Source organism: Carassius gibelio, chromosome A6 (assembly GCF_023724105.1).
Source record: "Carassius gibelio isolate Cgi1373 ecotype wild population from Czech Republic chromosome A6, carGib1.2-hapl.c, whole genome shotgun sequence".
Classification (NCBI taxonomy): Eukaryota; Metazoa; Chordata; class Actinopteri; order Cypriniformes; family Cyprinidae; genus Carassius; species Carassius gibelio.
Genome location: NC_068376.1, coordinates 29,814,271 through 29,836,699, shown reverse-complemented (window position 1 = coordinate 29,836,699; position 22,429 = coordinate 29,814,271). Strand labels below are relative to the sequence as shown.

The window sequence follows — 22,429 nt, the reverse complement described above, 5'->3', positions numbered from 1 at the left end:
GAAAACAAAAATGTCATTAAAAATGGTGACAATGTTAAAAAAGTTACATTCTTTTATTAATTCATAGACATTTAAAACCAAATTCTCAACATTAAGTTCTAAAACCACTGAAAATATATTAAGTATACATAATAAACTTATTTATTTAGTTATTTAGCATGCCAATAAATCCACTTGAATTTGAAACCGGAAGCCTAATAAAAGCTGATTGATTTCTGACACTGATTGAGATTTTCATTTTCATAATTTTTTCAGGTCTGTGCCATTAGTGTCTGTTTAATGTCTATTATATGTGTCCTTGTTTTTGCGATTCCAGAATGGCATTTTCACATAATTCGACAAGACAAGACTGAATACTAGTTCATGGGATAATAGTGCTGTTTGTATCAAATACCTTCCTGCAAGGCACTCTTGAATCAGTGCATATTTGACAGAACATACCTGGAAACGTTTCTTCAGTTGTTTTAAAGCTAAACGGAAGATTTGTACACACCTTTCACTCAGATTTCTGAGAAAAATACATTTTTTAAAGGAATAGTTCACCCAAAAAAATGAAAATCTGCTTATCATGTACTCTGCCTCAAGCCATCCGAGATATAGATGAGTTTGTTTCTTCATATGAGCAGGTTTGGAGAAATGTAGCATTACATCAATTGCTCACCAATGGATCCTCTGAGAATCCTCTAGAAGCCAGGACATGACTATGAGGAGAAAAACCACAAATACTCAATACAAGTTATTACAAAAGGAATTTAATTTAATGGTCTACTATCCCTTTAAACTGTAAAAAAAAAAAAAAAAAGACACATGGAAAAAAGTGCTATTTTATTGTGTAGACAGGGCAGTGGAAGTAAACTGGATGTGACTTCTGTGGCTTTTGTTGTGGCGGTATGTAGTAAAGGTGGGCTTGTAGGGTCAGCTCAGTCTCCAGAGAGATCGCTTCTATCTGAACTTTATCGGCTGAAACATCTGTTGTAATTTCTGTCAAATGAAACTTTTATTACCTGGTCATTAAAGTCCTGGCGATGGAAAAAACAGATGTCGGTGCTGTTCTTATGACCGCTGTGTTTTATGGTGTTGGTGAAAATTGAACCAAAGGGAGGCCTCCCCTCCACCTCCATTGTAAAATTAAGGGGGAAATGATTTCCACATTCCATGGACAAGAGGGGCACTAGCGGGGCACTGAGAGACTAGCGGGCGGTGTGTGACGGGTTACTCACAGAACCACCACAGACTGGGAGTTTATTAGCGCTGGGAAGGGCTCTATTGTGTTTAGACCGAGACTCGAGTACATTTAAGGAAATCTGCTTTATGACACTGACTTCAGTCATGTATAATACCAACAGTTTTCTTGGATTGTTGCATGTTGCTAGGGTGTTTGCTAAGACATTGCAATGCGATTTAGTTATGCAATGGCCATTACTACTTGGTTGCTAAAGTGTTCTGGGTAGATTGTAGCATGTTGCTATACAGTTTAGAGGATGTTCTGGGTGGTTGCTTAGACATTACAATGCGCTTAGTATATTATTTTGTTTTGCACCTGCTAGCGTGTTACTAAAGTGTTCTGGGTAGATTGTAACATGTTGCGAGGTAGTTTTGAGATTATTATGGATGGTTGCTAAGACATTACAGTACAATTGCTATAGTATTTAGTAATTAATTGCTACGGTGTTGTCACGACCATCAGCAATGGACAAACGTTGATGATGAACAGAAAATGCTTGTGTGGAAAGAGCTGCAAAAAATGAGAAGGACCTTACAATCCATCAAACAAGGATGAAATGCAGAGAGCGACTGCAAGCATCACAATGCACAGGTCTAGCACTTATTGAGACAGAGGAGGAGCCGGACCCAGAAGCACCCCACAGAGCCCAAAGCCTCCAAATGATGCAAACAGTCCCTTCGAACAGGAAGTCAGAGAAGGGAATGATCAGGTGGCCCCAAGCCTGTAAAACAGCAGAGTGGCAGAAGTTTGATGAGGATGTATACAAGGTGTTGGAAGTAGCAGCCAAAGGGGATGTTGAGAAGAGATTGCAGACTATTACGACCATCATAGTGAGTATGGCTGTAGAGAGGTTTGGAAGCAGCCTTACATCAAGAACCAGAGGGCAGTCAAGATCCATAACATCAGGAAAGAGCTGAAAAGTGCTGCGGCTAGATCTGACCAATGCCTATGGCTCAGTGCACAACAAATAATCCTGAGTGGATTGTAGTTCAGTTGCTATGTGCTTTCTAAAGCACCATGGTTTGCTAACACGGTTGATATAGTATTTTGTTATTCAACTCAATTCATGTTTATTTGTAAATCGTTTTCACCATACAAATTGTTGCAAAGCATTATCACAGAAAATTTACGTTTCTACATTCTATATGATTAGGAGTTTATCAGTAGTGACCACATCAAGGTGATGTCCATATGGCAGAAAAAATAAAACAAACATGCAGTCGGTTAATGACATGTATGTTATGCAGTTTCTAGGTTATTGCTATGCAGTTGCCGAGGAGTCCTGAGAGGTCATTGGTGCATTGCTGTGTGGTTTATAAAATGCTCAGTGCAGTTTGAAACACATTGCTATGTGGTTGCAAGGGTGTAGTGAGTGGTTGTCAGAGGATTTCTACATTATGTGGTGCCTAAGGTGTTCTGAGTCTTTTTTTAGGATGCGATTCCAGGCAGTTGCTAAGGTGTTCCAGTGTTTAAGTGTCTGACCCAAAAGTCAAAAGTGTCCTCACGGTGAAAATCATCTTAAAAAGAGGTGAAACAACCTTCTTCAACTAGACAACATGATTCAGGGAGCAAAGACGCTGCAGAACTTTATTACGTTATTACGTTATTCGCAATTTTAATGCTTATGCTCTGCTTTTTCCCTAAGTATATTCACTACCTCTTTATGGTTTTAATATTAGTACTGGCATCTGCTAAATGCAGACTTAAATAGAAACGAACTTCATCTCTTTTGGGGGAAATGTACATGATGTTTTGGAAATGGGTTCTAGTTCTTTGCTCATGAGGGATGGCAGACAGAAGTGAACTGGTGAATTGAGAGGAAACTCTCCCTGATCTCTTGCTGTTCACAGCATGTTTGACCGGCTCTGCAAAACTCCAAGAGAGGAATAAAGATAAAGACAATGGCTGCTTTTATTTTCTTTTTTAGCCGCACATTCCACAGAAAGCATTGAGATCGACCACCCTCCTCGCAAAAATGAATCACGGCCAGACGAATTCGTGTCTGGGTTGCGTTGCTTAACTACAGTCATAGGTAAGGTTACCAGATTTTTCCTCATCCGCGCTCTCGCTCGCTTGCATTCAGACTCTTTCTACCATTCAATACCACGACTTAGGTGCCCTTGAGCAAGGCATTGAACCCCCAACTGCTCCCCGGGCGCCGCAGCATAAATGGCTGCCCACTGCTCCGGGTGTGTGTTCACAGAGTGTGTGTGTGTGTGTTCACTGCTCTGTGTGTGTGCATTTCGGATGGGTTAAATGCAGAGCACAAATTCTGAGTATGGGTCACCATACTTGGCTGAATGTCACTTCACTTCACTTCACTTCATTCTGTCTCGACAGCCAGACTGTTGCCATCTCTGGAAATAAATCTAATCCACTAGCATATCACACATCTGAATCAATGCTTATTGTAACCAGATGATGGTCACTGTATAATGTTTATTTTAACATTAATAAAGTGTGAACTTGATTTGACCCCCAGATATAGAGTGTTGTTACAACTATATGCAGTACAATCTGATATCTGTATTTGATTTTAATTGCATTAATAGACAGATATATATTTATTTTTTAAACCCACAGACACAAAACTTAAAGCTCTTAAATGCAAAAAGCTATTGAACAGTTCAGATACAAAATATTATTAACTAGTTAAAGGGATGGTTCACCCAAAAATTAAAATGTGATGTTTATCTGTTTACCCCCAGGTTATCCAAGATGTAGGTGACTTTGTTTCTTAAGTAAGACACAAACAGGGAAAACAAACCGTTGCAGTCTGTAAGTCATATAATGCAAGTGGAAGGGAATCATGGCTAAAACATACATTCATTTTTTGGTGAACTATCCCTTTAAACTAGGTGTTTTAATCCAGCATATACAACCACTGATTGTAAAACCCGGCATTTGCACAATTAGACATTTGATTCAAGGTGCTTGTGACAACTTCCTCTGTGACAACAAGTCTCCATCATTTGTATTGTGAGATGCTTCATGCAAGCATCAGCTGTGTGAGAACTGCTGAGAATAAACAAATGACTCATTACAACATATTTTAAAGACATTTTTAACATTACTGTTAAGACGCTCAGATGAATCTCTTATCAGATTATTTACACGCCTTGGAAACTAGTTCAGACTCACCTCACAAATCTGGTATGGGAAACTAGTCAGTAAAAGAAAGAGGAAATGCCATTATTACTCGATTAACCTGAATATTTTCTTTGCTTCACCTAATGTTTACCAACGTTATATCTGCAAAAAGAATAGAATTAATCGATTTTTATCAACTTTCTTAAAGAGACACAACATCTTATGGAAACCTGTAACCGCCAGGGAATATCCTTTTTTTCTTCTTCTTCTTTCACAATTCTGAAAAAAAAAACAGAATTCTAAATTTTTCTCAATTGTATAGTTTATATCTTGCAATTCTGACTTTTTTAATGACAATATAGTTTGTATAGAATACAATTTTAATTTAGAGTTGCTATCAAATTTTGTATTTCATAATAAAGGTATGTTTAAATTTAAGTACATACTTATGTTTAACATGGGGATGAGAATGAGTATCATGAGTATAATGAAACACCACAACACTTCTAATGCAAATGAAAATGAAAATGTACACATAATGTAATACCTGAAGACATTTCTGCTGATAACGATATGATGGTGATTTATGCTTTTCTTCTAACTGCTTTTGAAATGACACTTTGGAAGCAAACTTTCACTGTCCATTTCCAAGGGAACCTCACTTTACTATTCATAATAAAAGGGAACTCTGCAAAAGAGGAAGACAAATCTGCATGTTTATCCAGTTATAGGTTAAAACTAGGATTTAATTATTCTTTCAGATTGCCTGGAAATCATGCATTGTATTTGACTTCAAGTTCAACTTTTTTACATCACAGTTGTGTGAGGCTTCATTTATAAGAATCTACGAATGTAGATCTTCTGAAACACACTGTGCCTTCATAATGAAGTCATAAATCATCATCATTTAAATGTGATAATCAGGATTTACTTTGTAACTTCCCTTGAAACATGCATTAATAACTTTGCTGACAGTTATGGGGATCATATTTGTGTTTAAACCACTGAGATAAAGTTTCTCCTTCACAATCACACATTTGTTTTTCCTATCACTGACTTGCATTGTTTTTATACTGAACTAAAGATGTTTTCTATCCCCTGCCCCTTAAAAACACAAAACTTTATGTACTCATACATGTCCAGAAATACATTATGTAGATTTGTATAAACTTTTACAAAATAAAAAATGAATAAACTATATATATGACTGATTTATAAAGTATTAAAGAGTCAATCAAATGACATCAAATGACTGTTTTTCACGTTTCGTTATATTAGTGCGGTGCATTTTCTAAACTTTAGCCCTTGCAGTACAAGCATAGATCAATCTGCGTGAGCAGGACGGTCTCATTGAGGTCGAGCTGCACGCGAGCGTTGAGGGCTCGAGCAGTAGGAGGAGGATCTTCAGCTCGCTCATTTATTGAATGTTTCTTCACATTAGTGCGCACTCGAGTTCGCCACACACACCGGGAGCGAGACACGCGGCAGAGCTCTCGAACACACTGCGGTCTGAGCGCGCGCGCAGCCGGATCATTCAAAATTTCAAAATTCGAATGTAACAACAGCGGCGAGATGCGACATTATATCCGTCTGTCGGCGCTTTGAACAACGCGCATCACGCAGGATGGAGAGGACATTTTGCTGAACTTAAAGCAGTTTTTTTTTCTTTGCTTCAGACATGGTGAGTGCATTATTTACTCACTGATATTGTCTTGTTGTGTGTTGTATTGTACAATAACAAACGGGTAACATCCCCTGCCTTCATAGTGGTTCCTAATGAGTTATGTTGTTAGAAAATCTCTAAAAACAAGTAAAGTTCAGGGGGACGCGTTCGTTAACATTAGCGGATGCTGAAAGGAGGGTTGAAGGTGCAGATATCTAAATACATTCTTTAAAATAAAATATATCAAAGTATATATATTAACCAAACAATGTAACAAAATGGCTACATTTAATCATGCTATAGTTTGAACTGATTAGAAGATTCTAGTTCATACTCGAGGATTTTGAATAGTTAATAACTTAGCTAAATCAAAAACTATATTTGGCTCTGTAGAGTAAAATAGATTTAAAAGATAGATTAATAGATAACAAAAAAATCTAGATGTGTTATTATATCATAAAACTTTTAAGTGAAAGTATTAGTATTAGTGTTCCAAATCAGGTAATAATAATAATAAAAATAATTATAATTTGTATTAATGTAGTACCTATTTTTATATCGAGACTTATGCATCACACTGACCAAATGAAAAAAATAATAATAATAAATAAATAAATATATATATATATATATATATATATATATATATATATATATATATATATATATATATATATATATATAATAATAATAATAATAATAATAATAATAATAATAATATATGTGTGTGTATGACGATCCTACCATACACAGACTTTTATAAATTACTGCTTTTTGGGATCTTTTTCCATCAAAAACTGGTATCAGATATGATGGTGAAATCTAAAAGTTCAATGAATGTTTTTTTTTTTTTGTTGTTGTTGTTGTTTGTTTATATCATGGGAATCTCAGCATGATTAAAATGCTAACACGATTTTAACAAATTCACTTATTGTTTCAGATCACTGACATTGCAGTAGTTTTTAATATTATCAAAACTCAAAGAAAATTTAATTAGTGCTATTCAGAACCATCTTCAAAGATCTTTGAATAGAATACTTTGTTTTCCAGATGTAAACGTCTGTGTCGTTCTTTAATTTTCATTTACTCTGATTTTAGCAGCCTTAGTTTATGCATGTCTATATGAGCAGATTTTTTTTGAGAAATTTGGCTGTTTGAACTAAATCAATGTCAGATTTCACAGAGCTGGATGATTACTCTGAAATCACTGAGGCGATGTTTAAAGTCAGGAAGCTAATAAGGTAATTTTAGGGTGCCTTGCTAAGCGTTTTTCAAAGAGAAGCATTCATCGTCCTCGAGAACCTCTCACAACCCCCTGCTCAATACATTTACCGCTTTGTTTCACCAGAACGCAGGGCACTGTTGCACAATTCCAAATTATTAACCATCCAGGTCCACAGAAGAGATCAGGAATCAGACGCAGAGATCCAAAACCGGTTACAGATGTAGTACTGATCCTAAACATAAATGCATAATTCTACCATCACGACTTTGCAATACCATAAACAAGTCCAAGAAATATTGACTCATGCACGGCAACTCAGCAGATTCAGTTTTTCTAATATGAACATTTCTCATTTGCACAGGCAATGCAATTATTTTTGACTTTGGTGACTCAACATAGTGTGATTATTTTAAAAAACATTGTTATATGATAAACATTTATCATCGGGTGTTTTTTAAAACTGAAAGAACAAATGTGCATTACGTTATTATTCATATTAAACGTTATATACTGCTGCCAGTAGAAATCCAATCCATTCACACTTGAAAGAACTGCTTTTAAAGAACCAAATTCATATTAAATTTATTCTCCTGCTGCTGATTGAAGGGGTTACTTTCCAATCTGTTTAGACTTTAAAAGAACTAAATACAAACCTCTTTGAATATCACAAAAATGAATAAATAAAAATTAACACCATTCTCTTTGCATTCACATTTCACATGCTTTGAAAATGGAGTCAGATGTCTTATTTTCAGTATGACAATGGAGATTTGTTGTATGTGCATTACTCCATTTGGTATCATGCAAATCTTTTTTTGTTCATTTATTTAAAAGCCATTTATGGACAGGTCAGATCACAAATGAATTAGACTGAAATCTGACATAAATGCACTTATTAACATCATTTTTCCCATTGGAAAATGTTAGACACACATCAAAGGTCATGTGCACAGAGACAAGTTTAATTTAACGCTCTCGTTTTCAGTGTATAATAACATCAGGTCTCACTCTGAGCTCTCTTTCCGTCATGGTTCTGATTACTAACCCTAAGAAACTGTGAATAAGCTGCACAGTTCCTGCTTGGAGAGGCAAAGCAAGGCCCGAGTTCCCCATCCTGAGACGCCCCCTCTTAAGAAAACATGAATTAATTCCTAAAGTCATCTGCAGCCAAAGTTTTCTGGAATGATAAATATTTTCATAGGAAGCACAGCTCTTCCTGAGTTTATCAGCGCTCGGTTCATTATGGGTCGGCCAGTGTTAACCCCTCGGTTTTAGGGTGAGGCTGGAGGCCTTGAACTCCGCGTCTGCTTTGAATTGTCAACCAATCCTCTGCTTCCAGATGGAAGATAACCTCGCTCGTAATGAGCAAAATATTTAGCTAGCGCCCACAGAGAGATTCCCGAAGTCTTGTGCAACTGGATGTGTTCAGTAGCGAAGCGCCGTTGTCACAGTTAACACTTTGCCACATCATCAGACAGTCGCGACTGTGGCTCAGAGTCCTGGCCAAGGAATGTTTCACTGCTCACGATTAAAGGTATGAAAAGCCTATAATGCAGGTATAGGAAAAGAAGCATACTAAACACAAACGTGCATTTTAATAGTGTAACATTCTTACCAGTCATTTCTTCCTGAATCTCTAGTCTTACTTTTCCCAAAACAACTGTTAATTTGAGTGTACAGGATTGTTTTAGCAGTGTAGATACAGTCAGAGACCCAAGGACTCGCTGTGATTGGACAGTGCTCTAAATGTCTAAATCAAACTTGCTTTTGTAAAGCAAAGAGACTGTTGTGATCAAATGTTGGATGTTTTGGATGATTTGCATTGCTTTTGAAGGATTAAATATTGATTGTTGATTGTGGTTGGCTTTCCAGACAAGAAATATCAGAGAATTCCTCTGTAAAATGTCTATTATTGTGTGTGTGTGTGTGTGCGTGTGTGTATATACATAGGGAGAGAGAGAGTACAACAACAATATTTGTGCGGTTTGAGAACCTGTGTCAAGTTACTAGGGTGTAGCTATGGTGATCTGAGGGGTTTCTAGGTGGTTGCTTACCACTCTGAGTGAAAAGTCTCTGATATTTCCGTCTCATGTTCATCTTTTTGTGAAACTGTGGGAATTGCATCATTTAGTTTGTTCAGATCATTATCCAAATGAGTGGTAACACTAATTGTGATGCATGACCTGACAAAAGACAGTATACTGTGTGGAGAGATTCTATATGTTCATGTGAATAGGAAGCATCAGAGATTTGTAGTTCCCTTTAAGTCTGACACACACACACACACACACACACACACACACATGCACACACAGTCATCCAAACCCCTCCTTTTCTCTACAGTCTCATTCAGCAGCAGCTGGTTCTTCAGCTATTGCAAACCTTTAGTCCTTATCTTATATCTTAACACACACACACACACACACACACACACACACACACACACACACACACACATATATGCAGCCAATGTCACATGCATTACAGTCATGGAATCATAAAGCAAAGTGCTGAGTATATGTGTGATCCAGTGTATGAAATAGTTTACAAATGAAAGGTGCTTTATTTTATTATTCACACTTTTTATTCAGAACATGATGGATGCAAACCAAAATATAACATTCATGCAACAAACGAAGGCTGATATGAAAATGACATCATTACTGTTGATTGAGTGATGGCACCCAAGCAAAATTACACAGTATATACCGTTATACCCTCCAGCGCTGATGAAAATAATTTTTATATTGGGATTTTTTCATGACACTTATTGTTTTAACAGCTCTAGAAGTTGACAGTCAAGAACAGCAAAACTCAACACTGCAGTCAATCACTTTTCAACATTTGAATGATTAAAAGATTTCAGAAAATTGACTATATTCTCTCTAATAATCGATTTCCAGGTGGCAACTAAAAAACTTGGACCATACACAATGTAAACAAATTAGTTCTCTTGAATAAGCTCAAATGTTCCTTGTATCTGCTGCTCAGACACGTTTACACATGCTAACCGCCCTCAGGGCAAATGAGCAGGAACTTTTTCAACAGGTTTCTTTGATAAAGTCACATATCATTCAGCAACTGTCCGCAACAGTGTAACCCGACGATATTAGGACTTGCAGTTTACCATGTTGCAAGGTTAGAAGTTCAAGACTGCTAACTGAATAAACTACTTAGTCTTCCTGGGCTGCACACACACACATTATGTAGACAACTGTTTTGCAAGTCATGCAAAGCTCAGGTTTTAAAATCCAAGTCAAACAAGCAACAAACTCAATTTCATAGGAATATTCCAGGATAAATACAGCTTAAGCTCCACTGAATAGCATATACTTTAAACCAAAGTATAACATTTGTCATAACTGCAGTATGCATGCTACGTACTTGAGGTGTGTTGTTACTTTTCTAAGCAATCATGCTGATGATTTTCACCTGGTGGATGATAAAACTGGAATAAACTGAATATCATAGTGACTTGGGCTAGTAAGAGACCACCAAAACACCTTTTAATTCAGGAAAAACCACACAGACAATCTTAGAAAATGAATTGCAACAAGCTTGGGGGTTTTGAGTTTTGCAATTGCAAACACCACTCACAATTTCTTTAGAAGTGAAAAAAAAAAAAAAAAAAAAAAAAACTAGCTTCGAAATTGGATGAAAAGCAAGCCTGAAAGATGATTTTACCATTGTGAAAAATAAGTACACTTTAGCATGTGTTTAATAAGTTTACTTATAGAAATAACTTAAATTTTTATATAAGTATTTTTTTAATATACTTAAAAAGAACTTGCTATAATATATGCTAACTTAAATGTTTGGACCCTTAAATGCATGCTATTTACAAAGAAATTAAAAATGTATTAAATTCCACTGTATTATGCATTATGCAAAATTATATTAAATGCAAGTAGTTTTTGTCCCCCTAAATAGGACCTAAGTCCATGTAATTTCATAATAAATTTGAAATATGATTAAAGTGCATTGCCAAATGTACAAGCATTTATGGTAAACTATAAGTAAACTTAAAAGTATTTACTGTCGAAACTTGATGAAATTGCAATTTAGTACATTTCAAATTCTGCTTTAAATGTTATATATCATATAAAATACTACAGTTAATGTAATCAAGTGCTTTAGTATGGTAGTCAACACATCAAAATAAGTGTACTTCTTTAAAGCACAACAAAAGATCAAAACACAAAGTGCATTTTTTTCAAGCAAGTTTGCTTGAGTGTGTTAAGAAAAAGTTGTGAAAGTGTACTATGGCCTTTAATTTAATTATCCTATTATCTGCAAGCACATTTAAAAATATATATATAAGTGAAGTATTTTCAGAAGGCTAGTCAGTGAAATGTTGTCTCAGAATAGTTGCTCTTTTGTTGTGCATGTGATTTGCATGCAGTGAATACACACCGCTCAGTCTCTCTCTGCTGCACTCGAGCTGTTTTAATGCAGTCTGAACCTCCCGACTGCAGCAGGCCAGATGTGTTACCTGACCAAACCTCTCATAAGACCGATCCTGGGAGGTCCACCAGCTGTCCCCATCCATGACCCACGTCTCGGGGCAGCGCTCCGGGGGCGAAGGGTCCAGCAGACCCCGGAGGCTGGCGGCTGTAGGGATGAGGGGGATGGGAAGGATGAGAAATTGGGAACCGATGGGCCGAATGTCTGAACGGAGGGGGTCAGTTACACAGAAGTTGGAGGTTTTTGGGTGGGAGAGGGGATCCTTCTATACAAGCTGGCATGAAAGGTGGTTTTCTCCTCTTGGAGGCTGTCATGTGGAAAGCAGAGCCCACCATGGCAGGCGGTTAGAGTTACACACAAACATGGTGGCCAGGAACGTGCGCCGAGCCCAGGCTGGGCTTTTTAATTACAGAAGCCAATAAATTAAAAGTCTATCAGCGGGATGGAAAACTGATGGCCTTTCCTCTTGGGATTTTGTGTGTACTCATTTGTTTTGCACTTTTTCTTTGCTGTATTTTCTGGATGACAAGTATAGAACAGCTTGGAAAGAATTGAATGTTTTAGAAATGATTCTGTTTTAAAAACCGAATTGTATGACAGTTTATATAGTGTAATAGTAAAAATGGGTAAATATGTCCTGATTGTGGCTAAAAGCAACAAGTAACTTGTTGATTAAAATATTAAAAACATGAATCAGAATTGTTTATGGCATGAGTTAAAAAGTGTAAATATGGACTTTCCAAAATGTATTTAGTTCCTGCACTCTACTTTTAAATACAACATTGTCGTTATTCTGGCTGACACAAAAAGAGGAAGTTGGAAAGAATACAATGTTTTAGAAATGATTCAATTTGAAACCTGTTTTACACTTTCTGTCCTGTATTTTCTGGACAGCAAGTACCGTCATGATTCTAGCTGAAAAGCAATGAGGAAAGATTATTTTTAGTACAGAATTTGCCCAACAGTTTATATTATGCATTGGTAAAAATGTGTAAATATTGGCTTTCTGTACTGTATTGTAGCATGCTAATCTGTTTTACACTTTTCTTCATTGTATTTTCTGGACAACTAAATGAAGCATTTTAATATGTTTATTTTATGCATACATATTCATGCAAACATAAAAAGAATGAAATTCAAAAGAAGTGTCAATTTGAACTTTCTGCACTGTATTTTATGCATGCTAAACCATTTTAACCACTTTGTTGTCCAGAAAATACAGCATTGTCATGATTTTGATTCTAAAAAGCAAAGAACTTGAGAAGTGCAAAAAAATATGCGACTCTTTGCTGCTCAGTAAAACATTTTTAAACAAAGAATAAAATGTTTTAGAAATGATGCAATGGTAAAAATGTGTAAATATGGACTTCTCACACTTTTATGTGCATGCAATCCCGTTTATTACTATTCTTTGCTGCATTTTCTGGGCAAATATTGCCATGATTCTGTCTGCAAAGCAGAGAAAAACTTGGAAAGAATAAGATGTTTTAAAAATTATTTCAGTTGAATATATTATTGTACAGAAGTTTATTGTGGGACAGTAGAAACAAGTAAATGTAGACTTTCCGTATGGTATTTTGTGCATGTGAAACCCATTTGACATTTTTATTTGCTGTATTTCCTGAACAACAAGTATTGTCATGATTCTGGCTGAAGAGAGAATACACTAAAAATACTCAAACATGTTCTTTGCAACTCAGCAGAAAGGTTTTGGATCGAAGATTAAATTGTTTAAGAACTGATTCAGGAGAAAAAAGAATGATGCAATGGTTTATATTGTGCAACAGTAGAGATTTTGCTTAGATAATATGGCATGAAGTGAAAAAAATAGTTGTTTTGTAATATAATTTTTACAGTTTTGAGTCATATTTTGCATTTCATAAGTTGAAGCTGTTTTTGGCAGACTTTGTTTGATTTGAATAATTTTTAATAATCCACGAAGTTCAAAAAAAAAAAAAAAAAAAACGCATTTTATTTGAAAACTCTTTTTCTAAAAATAGGGGATTACCACATAGTTAATGCAAAAACCATTTCTAATTGAATTCCCAGCATCTGTCGTGATTTATACAGTTAGCATTATCAATCACCTCTGTATTGTACATTACATCATTGTGCATATATGTTTTCATCGAGCCTGTGCAACACTTATCAGGGTTCCCATGCTCTGCAGTGCTCCAGCATTGATGAAATCCCTGGACAGTGATGTAAGCGCCGCCGCATCTCAAGAGACCATTACTAGGCTGTTACAGCCCCCCCATCGCTCCATTAGCGAGCTAAAGAGCAGACGCGTGTGGCCGGGCAGCTTTATTTACGAGAGTCTGAGTTCAAAGGCTGCAGACAAGCTTGAGCCCCAAAGGCAAGCGTCCACAGACGAGCTGTTCAGTTTGTGTGTGCGTTTCAAATAAAGAGACGCAGCTTAGTACTTTAATTGAAAAACTCCCACAGCATCCAAAAAAAAAAGCCATAGCCCTGAGGTTCAACACTATGCCATAAATGAGCTAGAGTACTTCTGATGTTTGAATAAGACTATTCACCAAATGTCTATCGCATCACTGGATTATAATAAGGCGAAGTGTGAGATGAGGAATCTTCCATTTTAATGGAAAAGTTGCATATTAAGAATATAGAAAAACATATGCAGAAAAGTTTTGCCAGGAAAAGTGAACTAAAAAGAAAAAAAGTGTTTATAACAATAAATGTATTATTTTAGCTAGCCAGAATAAGTTTAATGTTTGGATAAGGCTATTTACCAAATGTCAAAAGCATCACTGAACTATAACGAGGGGAAGTGTACGGTTTTGAGTCTCAATGACAATAACTTTACACAACAGTATTAAAGGCCATTTAAGGCACAGAATAAAAAAAATAAAAACTGAGACTTTTTATTGCACAACTTTTTATATAGACTGCAATTCTGTCTTTTTTGTTTCCAACACAGAATACAAAAGGGGCAAAAAGTAATTGCATCTTTTTTTCTCGGAATTGCAAGTTTTTCACAATTTTGACTGTATCTTGGAATTCTGACTTTATTTGTGAGAACTGAGAGATAAAAAAAAATCACAATTAACTTTTATATTTTTTCTTATTCTGTGGCGGAAATGGACTTCCATAGTATATGTTGTGAATCCATTTCAATGGAAATGTAACATATCAAGCATGTACAGCAGGAAAACTTGTTTTTAGAAGTAAACGCTTTGACACTCAAATTTCAAGTTTGCAAGTTTGTTTTTCAGCCTGCAATGATTTTTCAGGAAATGTTGATATAAAATAAAACTTAATAAATCTTATTTTAATCAGGAAGCAAGCAAAAACTATTTGTACTTGTACATTTGTAGCACTTTTTAAAATTCCTTTTAGAAAAAAGTGTGACAATTTATCTATGTATATATTTTTTTTTTTCTTCATTTTCTTTTTTCTTCTTTTTTGTGTATACTTTGTATAGTGGCTCAGGTTTGATTTTCAGACTGACCCTCAAAACATGCGTAAAAGTGTGTTATTTTTGCACATTAAACTGGGACACAAGAAAGCATTGCAAAAATGACACAATTCGACCTTCAAAAAACAACATGGAAGACGGTCTTATTTTAAATACCTTTGAATACATCTTTCAGAAAAAATACTGAACTGAACAATGGCCCCTTTTTACAGACTGTAACAATGCATTTCCACAGTTAATAACATTGTAAATCTAGTTATTTTTTAATATATATATTGAATTAAAAAAAAAAGTACATTTATAGCAAAGTAGCTTGATATTTCAGTAAATAAACCTAGTCTGAGGGACTAGTCTCTCTCTCTATACAGGTATATTTCTTCCCTCTTCTTGGAAAGTCACAGAAACACAATCATAGATTTTCTTTCACTATAGGAGCTAACGGGAATGCAGGAGTTACATTTGTTGTAGTTTCCGTTCACCACTATAGAAATGTGTCCCGGGGATATGTGAAAAGGGTCCATATTCTGCCCATTCTCCTTTCTGGAGCTGGACTACCTGCTTCATTGATCCCTCAGTGAAACCCCGTGTGGGTTCAGAGGAAATGAAAGGGCAGATGGCTGCTCGCAGTCTGTCTGGAGTCACGCTGGAAATACGAGGGCTGCAGAAGTGCTGCATTGTTGCAGTGAGGTCACCGTGTCTCGCGGTTTCCCTTCAGGCGGAGCAGCGGTCACCCGCGAACCCGCGCCCAGCGCCATATGGGATGTAGCCCTCAGCTACCGGCCGGAGAGCAGTTTGTTGGCTTTGATTGAACGGTTTAGATCAAGGTTCAGGTTGGAGAGCTCGCTGTAAATCAGACAGCCATATGGCAAAGCTACAGCTCATGATTCATTTCAAAGACAGACAACCTGCTCTCTTAACCCGGTCATAATGATCCCGTCAGGATAAGAAGTAAGAATCGCATTTTTTTTTGGTCATAGAGGAACTGATTTTTAAGTATAACTAATAAACCGTTAAAGACACATCAACTGTGAGCTTCGAGCTCATTCATTGGCTTTCCCCTGACGAGAAACTGCATTACCCATGATTCTGCAGAGAAAGTTTCAGTAATTTTGTTATGTGTCTTTAGCTTTTTATATTTTGTTTTGAGCATTTCTGTTTATTTTCTAACTATTTTAGTATGCAGTAGGCTATCAGTCTAGTGTACAATCTAGTTCCTGAAGCCCTAAACACTCTCAAACTATTTATAGCATTTACCTTTTAACTGCGATTCTTCATGGGATTGTAGTTCTTTCCCTCATTAAAGATGTTAAGTTTACACTTTTGTATCTTTGATTTGAAGCAAAAATGCAAAATCTGAAAAAAAAAAAAAAAATGATTAGACAAAGTTTGGTTTCACTTAGTTGGTTTGGTTCATGGCTTATAAATTGTAAAAAAAAGTCTCAATGGAAACAAATACTTCCATAACCAGCGGCACTAGAAAAGTGTGCAGCCGCTGTTGAGTGCTTGCTTGCATCATGTGACCAGTTCCTCAACTAGTTTTCCTTCAAGAAACTAAAAAGAGATGCACATGTGACAATGCACAGTGATGTATGATTTAAGGCATTGTGTGGAATACGATAGCCATGAAAGACGCCAACGCTAGCAGAACAGCGGCGAGGCCAGGTGAAGCGCTCTGTCCCGGCCGTGCCCCGTCCCGGGTTTGTTTTAGCTCAGTTTACCATTGTGAAAGGGGGTAGAGTGTTCTTTCCCATGCCCTCTCGCTCCGGGACACGCTCGTACCAGGAAACACGCTGCGCATCACAGGAACTTTGGGAGGAAGTCAGGACTCCACTGGGAGGACCGCGTTGGTCTCTTTCTGGCCTCGTTTATTTTCTTGGGAATGGTTTTGTTAGGACTGGTGCGTCAGCAGGTGTGAGAAAACCATCAGTGTCAATCGCTGCATCTCTGACCTGGAGAACTGCTCTTTGTGTTTTCTCAAAACAAGCAGACGTGTGTGAGAGCGTGTTTATATGAGATTAAAGGGATAGTGCACTCAAAAATGAAAAATCAGCTACTCACCCTCATGTTTGTTTGCTAAACACAACATGAGTTATTCAGCAAAATGTTGATCCTATTGTACTAAAATTTTGTAATATATATATATATATATATATATATATATATATATATATATATATATATAATTATTATTATTATATTTTTTTGTCAGGTTTTTTTTAAGTTTCTATATTTTTTTGAATGTGCTTTGTCAGGTTTGTTTTTTTCACTTTATTTTCTGTTTTTTCAACTAAATATTTATATTAAGCTTTATTTTATTTTATTTTATTTTAGTAGTAAATTTACTGCTTAAACTTATTTTACATACTTATTTTGTTAGATACCCAAAGCAGCATTTCTAATTTAATTTTTTAAGTTTTTCATCTAATATTTATATTTTATTAAACTTTATTTCAATTAACAATTTTGAATAGTTTTACTTGGCAATAAAAACACGGGTTGCTGTTGCTCTTTTGTGTACAAATTACAACCGTATAAAAAAGGAAAACAATTCTCATAAAATATGTCAGCTATTTTTCAAGTACGATTTGCTCTCAAATCTTGTTTATGTTTCCAGTCTCTTTATGTGAGAAAGACGTTTAATAAAATGTTATCCCACAAAAATAAAACAATTAAAAAGTGAATAGATTTAAAAACATGAATGCAAATCATTTATTTCTTTATTTCAGTCTTTGTGGTCCATTAGCAGTCTTAGACTTTAGACTGACTCCTGTTGGTGGAAATTGTTTTGTTTACGATAAGTTTGTAGAAATACATCAATCATTCAGGCCGATAAGCATGACCACCATTTTTTTTATTGCATTTTAAATGAATGTGCAAAATAAGCTTTTTTAGTTTGCATGCAACTCATATGCATCATCTTTATCAATATATAAACACTTTTTAGACAACATCATTTTCCGCCATCACAAGTCATTCAAAAAAAGTACTATGCATTTCTTAAGAGCTAAAACTTTTGAAATGGAAAAAGTTTCACCTTTAACACATCAAGAAATGTAATTATTTCAGCTTTGCTGGCATTATGACAGACACGTGATATGTGTCTTTAATCCGTACGGTAGTGTCGCAACTGTTTACTGAGAAAACCGAGCTCTCAGCAGCGAGGCATTGTCTCTGTTTGTTTTAAACATGCGCTGGGTGCCACCCGACCGCAGGCACCAAAACATCATTCACCTCGCTGCTGTCTGAACTGTCAGATTCATTAAAAAAGAGCTGAATCTGGCACGTCCCGATCTGTGTTTGAGGTCAGTCGCACATGTACATGCCCACTCTTGCATGACTGTATGAAAGCTCTTGTTCTGGCTCTTATTTCACCATTTTGCTGCACTTCCTTTCCATCTTTGCTCCTGACAGTAGCTGATCTCTTGATATTTCTCACATCGAGCGTCTCTCCACCCGGCCGACAGATGGAGGAGCCCTGAGGGAGGAACACAGAGAAGTTTAGAGGAAGACGACAGCTTTGTGCTTTGTGCTGTCTTTGTCGAGATGAGATGTTTATTCTGGAACTGCAGTAGCAGGGTTATTAGCTATAACTAAAACTAAATTTAAAACTAAAAAAAAATAAAAAAAATAATTAAAAAAAAAAAAATAATAATAATAATATATATATATATATATATATATATATATATATATATATATATATATATATATATATATATATATATATATATATATATAAAAAGTTATATTTTTTTCATATATATATATATATATATATATATATATATATATATATATATATAGTTGACAAGCCCTAATTACTGATTTTCTTTTAATTGAACTAGAAATAATTAAACAACCATAAATGAAATAAAAGTTAACAAAAACTAGACTTATTTTATAGTTATGTTAGTATCAAGATAACTATTATAATTTTAATTTAATGTAATATTTTGAATCTGTTTTATTTTAATTTTGTTTTCATTTAAGTTAAAATTTTAGATTTTTTTGTAATTTTTTGTAGTTTTGTCTTTATACTTTTTTATTTTACTTTTGTTTTTACTTTATATTTTTATTTCCATTTTAGCATTAGTTATTTTAGCACTGTTAAACTAAATGAAAAAGAGAGATGTTGACATATGAGATAAAACATTTATTTCAAGTAATGAAAGTGTTTTTGTTTTTTAATTTTTGATTCAGTTTTAGTTAATTATAACAAACCTGATTTAAAAAAAAGAACAGAAGTGACCAAAACAATACAAATTACAAAAACCTCAACTAAAATAAAAAAATTACACAAATAAACCCTAATTTAAATGTTAATAGAAATATTAATAGTATATCAGCGATACTAAAACAACAATGTGCACTAGTTTTCTCAAAAGTGAATGCGATATAAAAGCAAATATGATCATATTTCTCATAGACAGCAGAAAGAAAACATATACAGACTTTATCATATGACAGGCACAGTTTTCTGTCCACTGTTGACGTTTCCTTTTGAAACAGGAAGTTAAGGTGGGTCACATCACAATCTAAAGTCCAAAATGTCTCATCAGACTCTCACAAATGAAAATGAATCACATTAATTTTAGCTCAGCTCTTATTTTATGTCTATATGTTTTTTTCTTCTAAGGTTTCAAAAATCAAAAGGTTTTCTAAAATCAAAGGTAACTAAGAGCAATAAGAGCAATTTCTCTGGGTCAAAAAACACACACACACACACACACACACACAAAAACACAAGGTCAGTGTTACAAGGTCATTTGTGATGTTTAACCTGCATCTTGTCTCATTTGTATTTATGCAAACTAAACTTATATTCATGTAGCGCACCTTGCCATCACCAGACCAGAACAGAACGGGGACGGTTGCATTTCTTAAATTTAAGGCACAATAACAACCAGCGTTTTACTTCTGGCATGCAGTTCTGCCTGCGGTTTACGATGCCAAATTACGCCAGGCTGAAGAAGCAGGTTACACATTGTTCTGTTCCAGGAACACAGTCCACCCGAGCCGGTTTATACAAACAAGTGTTTCACTGTTGTCTGTATCGCAGAATTATAATTACGTGTGTTTTGGGAAACCGCAGGTGCCTCGTCATTGAGAAATACGGTCCGTTCACCTTTTTTTTTTTCCTGTGCAAGACACGATGAGACATGAATTGCGTTTTGTGCATTCTTATGTTCCTTGTCCTTCTGCATATTTCTTTGTTTTGGAGATGCGTGATGTTGAACTGAAGCCCGGTGTGCTTTTTAGGTCACATATTTCTGACAAACAGGTCTGTCTTTTTCAGGAAAGCTGACAGCTGAACGTGTGCAAGCGGAAGTACAACGACAGACAGGTCTGCACACTTCACAGTTTGGATTTAATGAACTTCCTCTAGAGCATTCAGGGAGGTTCGGATAGAAAATGTTCAACGTGTTTCTTTTATTCACAGGAGCAATTAGATCTACACACTGGGCGACAATTTTAGACCATGTGAGTGATATTACATCTATTTTATTCCCACTAGGCTTCACTTGTACACTGCACAAATATTTTTTGTAATAAATATTCTTGTTTTGCAATAATTACAAATAATAAAATGTCCATCCTTAAAACAAGATGCATGCACTTAAGGAGCAGAAAATGCAAGATAAAACTTGTTTTCCGAAAAAAGTGAATTTTTCTCACCTCACTGACTGAAAAACAAACAACTCATGAGAGTCATTTGGATCCCACTTACCTATTCGAAATCCTTAATGATTCCAGTCTAAATATGATTAGTCTAAACAATTGATAATTTATCAGTTAGAGACCAATTCATTTGTTTGATTGATTAAAAATGAGCCAGCTAATAAGAGTCATTTGCTTTTAAATTGGATTCCACTTAATGATCAGATTCTTTAACAGTTCGATTAATGATTCTTTTACTTTTGAAGAACTGATGACTCATGGTTTTGAGATGTTTGTAATTTAATCATATAAATCGATTAATACAAATCAATTAATTGCGATTAATTGCATCCCAATTAAAAGTTTGTGTTTACATAATATGTGTATGTACTGTGTATATTTATATGTATATATAATGTATATATATTTTTTCATGATATAGAGTTTTCAAGAAATATATATATATATATATATATATATATATATATATATATATATATATATATATTTTTTTTTTTTTTTTTCAGTTAACATTTAATTTATTCAAATAACTTTTAAATAAAATAAAATACATAAAATTCACTATATATATTTTTTTCTCTCTACATTTAAGTTTTTGTGTGTATATATATCAAAAACTTAAATGTATTTTATTTCCAAATAAACTTTTCTCATTTTCATTTTGTGACACTGTATTAATATAAAACTGAAATTGAAATAAAAATCTATAAAAATGTATAAATATGAATAAATGTAAATAATAAAAAATATTAAACACCTACCTCAATTACAGGTAAAATAACACTTGTTTTTAGACCATTAAAAAGAAGCGGTTTATTTGTTCATGAATCAGTTTGTGTTGTTTGTGTAATGGAGAAAGTCTCAACAGAAAGATGTTGTCTATTTATTCTTAAAAGATCTGTTTGTGTAACTAACTCTTTGCTTTGACAGACCCACTGTCCTCAGTCATGGCTGCTTACGGACAGACACAGTACAGCCCTGCGTTACAGCCGGCCGGACCGTACACACCGTACACACATCACACACAGGGCTACAGCATGACGCCCTACAGTGAGTGTCCTTTCACACCCGCCCTACGTAGTGAACATCACTGCTGACCTGACAGCTGGTCGTGTCTCTTTCTCTCACCTGATCAGATATTAAAACAGAAGATGGTTTGAGTCATTCACCAGGACAGAGCAGTCTGCTGGGATACACGTCCAACTTCAGTGGCTCTCCACCCGCTCAGACGCTCTACAGTTACTCCACACACGGTCAGTGTCACATATGATCATTTCATGTGATGAAACAGCTTGGTAAACAATTTTGTCCACGTGGTATTTTAGAGGTTGGAATGGGCAATTAAGTATCCGAAATATGCATTTGGTTACTTTGCATGCAGAGAAAATATGAACAAGTGATGTGCAGCTGATCTTTAGCCCGCTGCTTTACTATTAGTGTGTGATCTTCTGCCACAAACATAAACACTGAGTCAATTATTGCAGGAACTTTCCAAGCATATAAATTCAGTAAATATATCTAGTGGCCAAAAAGTGGTCATCATAATTTGCATGAGTGTTCAGTTACAAAAAAATGAAAATTCTCTGTATGTAATAGACTAACTTTAAAATGTAATTTGTAAAATAATTTTTGGTTTTGAACGACTGA

The 22,429-nt window shown here is 35.2% G+C and overlaps 1 protein-coding gene across 2 annotated transcripts in view; it reads left to right on the top strand.

Annotated features, from left to right (window-relative positions):
• The first annotated feature begins 5,749 nt into the window (after positions 1 to 5,749).
• Positions 5,750 to 22,429, top strand: part of LOC128016034 (eyes absent homolog 2) — a 34,796-nt gene continuing 18,116 nt past the window's right edge. For both annotated transcript variants that reach the window (XM_052600350.1, XM_052600348.1), the window contains exons 1-5: positions 5,750 to 5,996; positions 20,400 to 20,447; positions 20,544 to 20,584; positions 21,713 to 21,832; positions 21,919 to 22,035. In XM_052600350.1, coding sequence (XP_052456310.1) covers positions 21,730 to 21,832; positions 21,919 to 22,035 — 220 coding nt within the window. In that variant the 5' untranslated portion in view covers positions 5,750 to 5,996; positions 20,400 to 20,447; positions 20,544 to 20,584; positions 21,713 to 21,729. The remainder of the gene's footprint in view (positions 5,997 to 20,399; positions 20,448 to 20,543; positions 20,585 to 21,712; positions 21,833 to 21,918; positions 22,036 to 22,429) is intronic.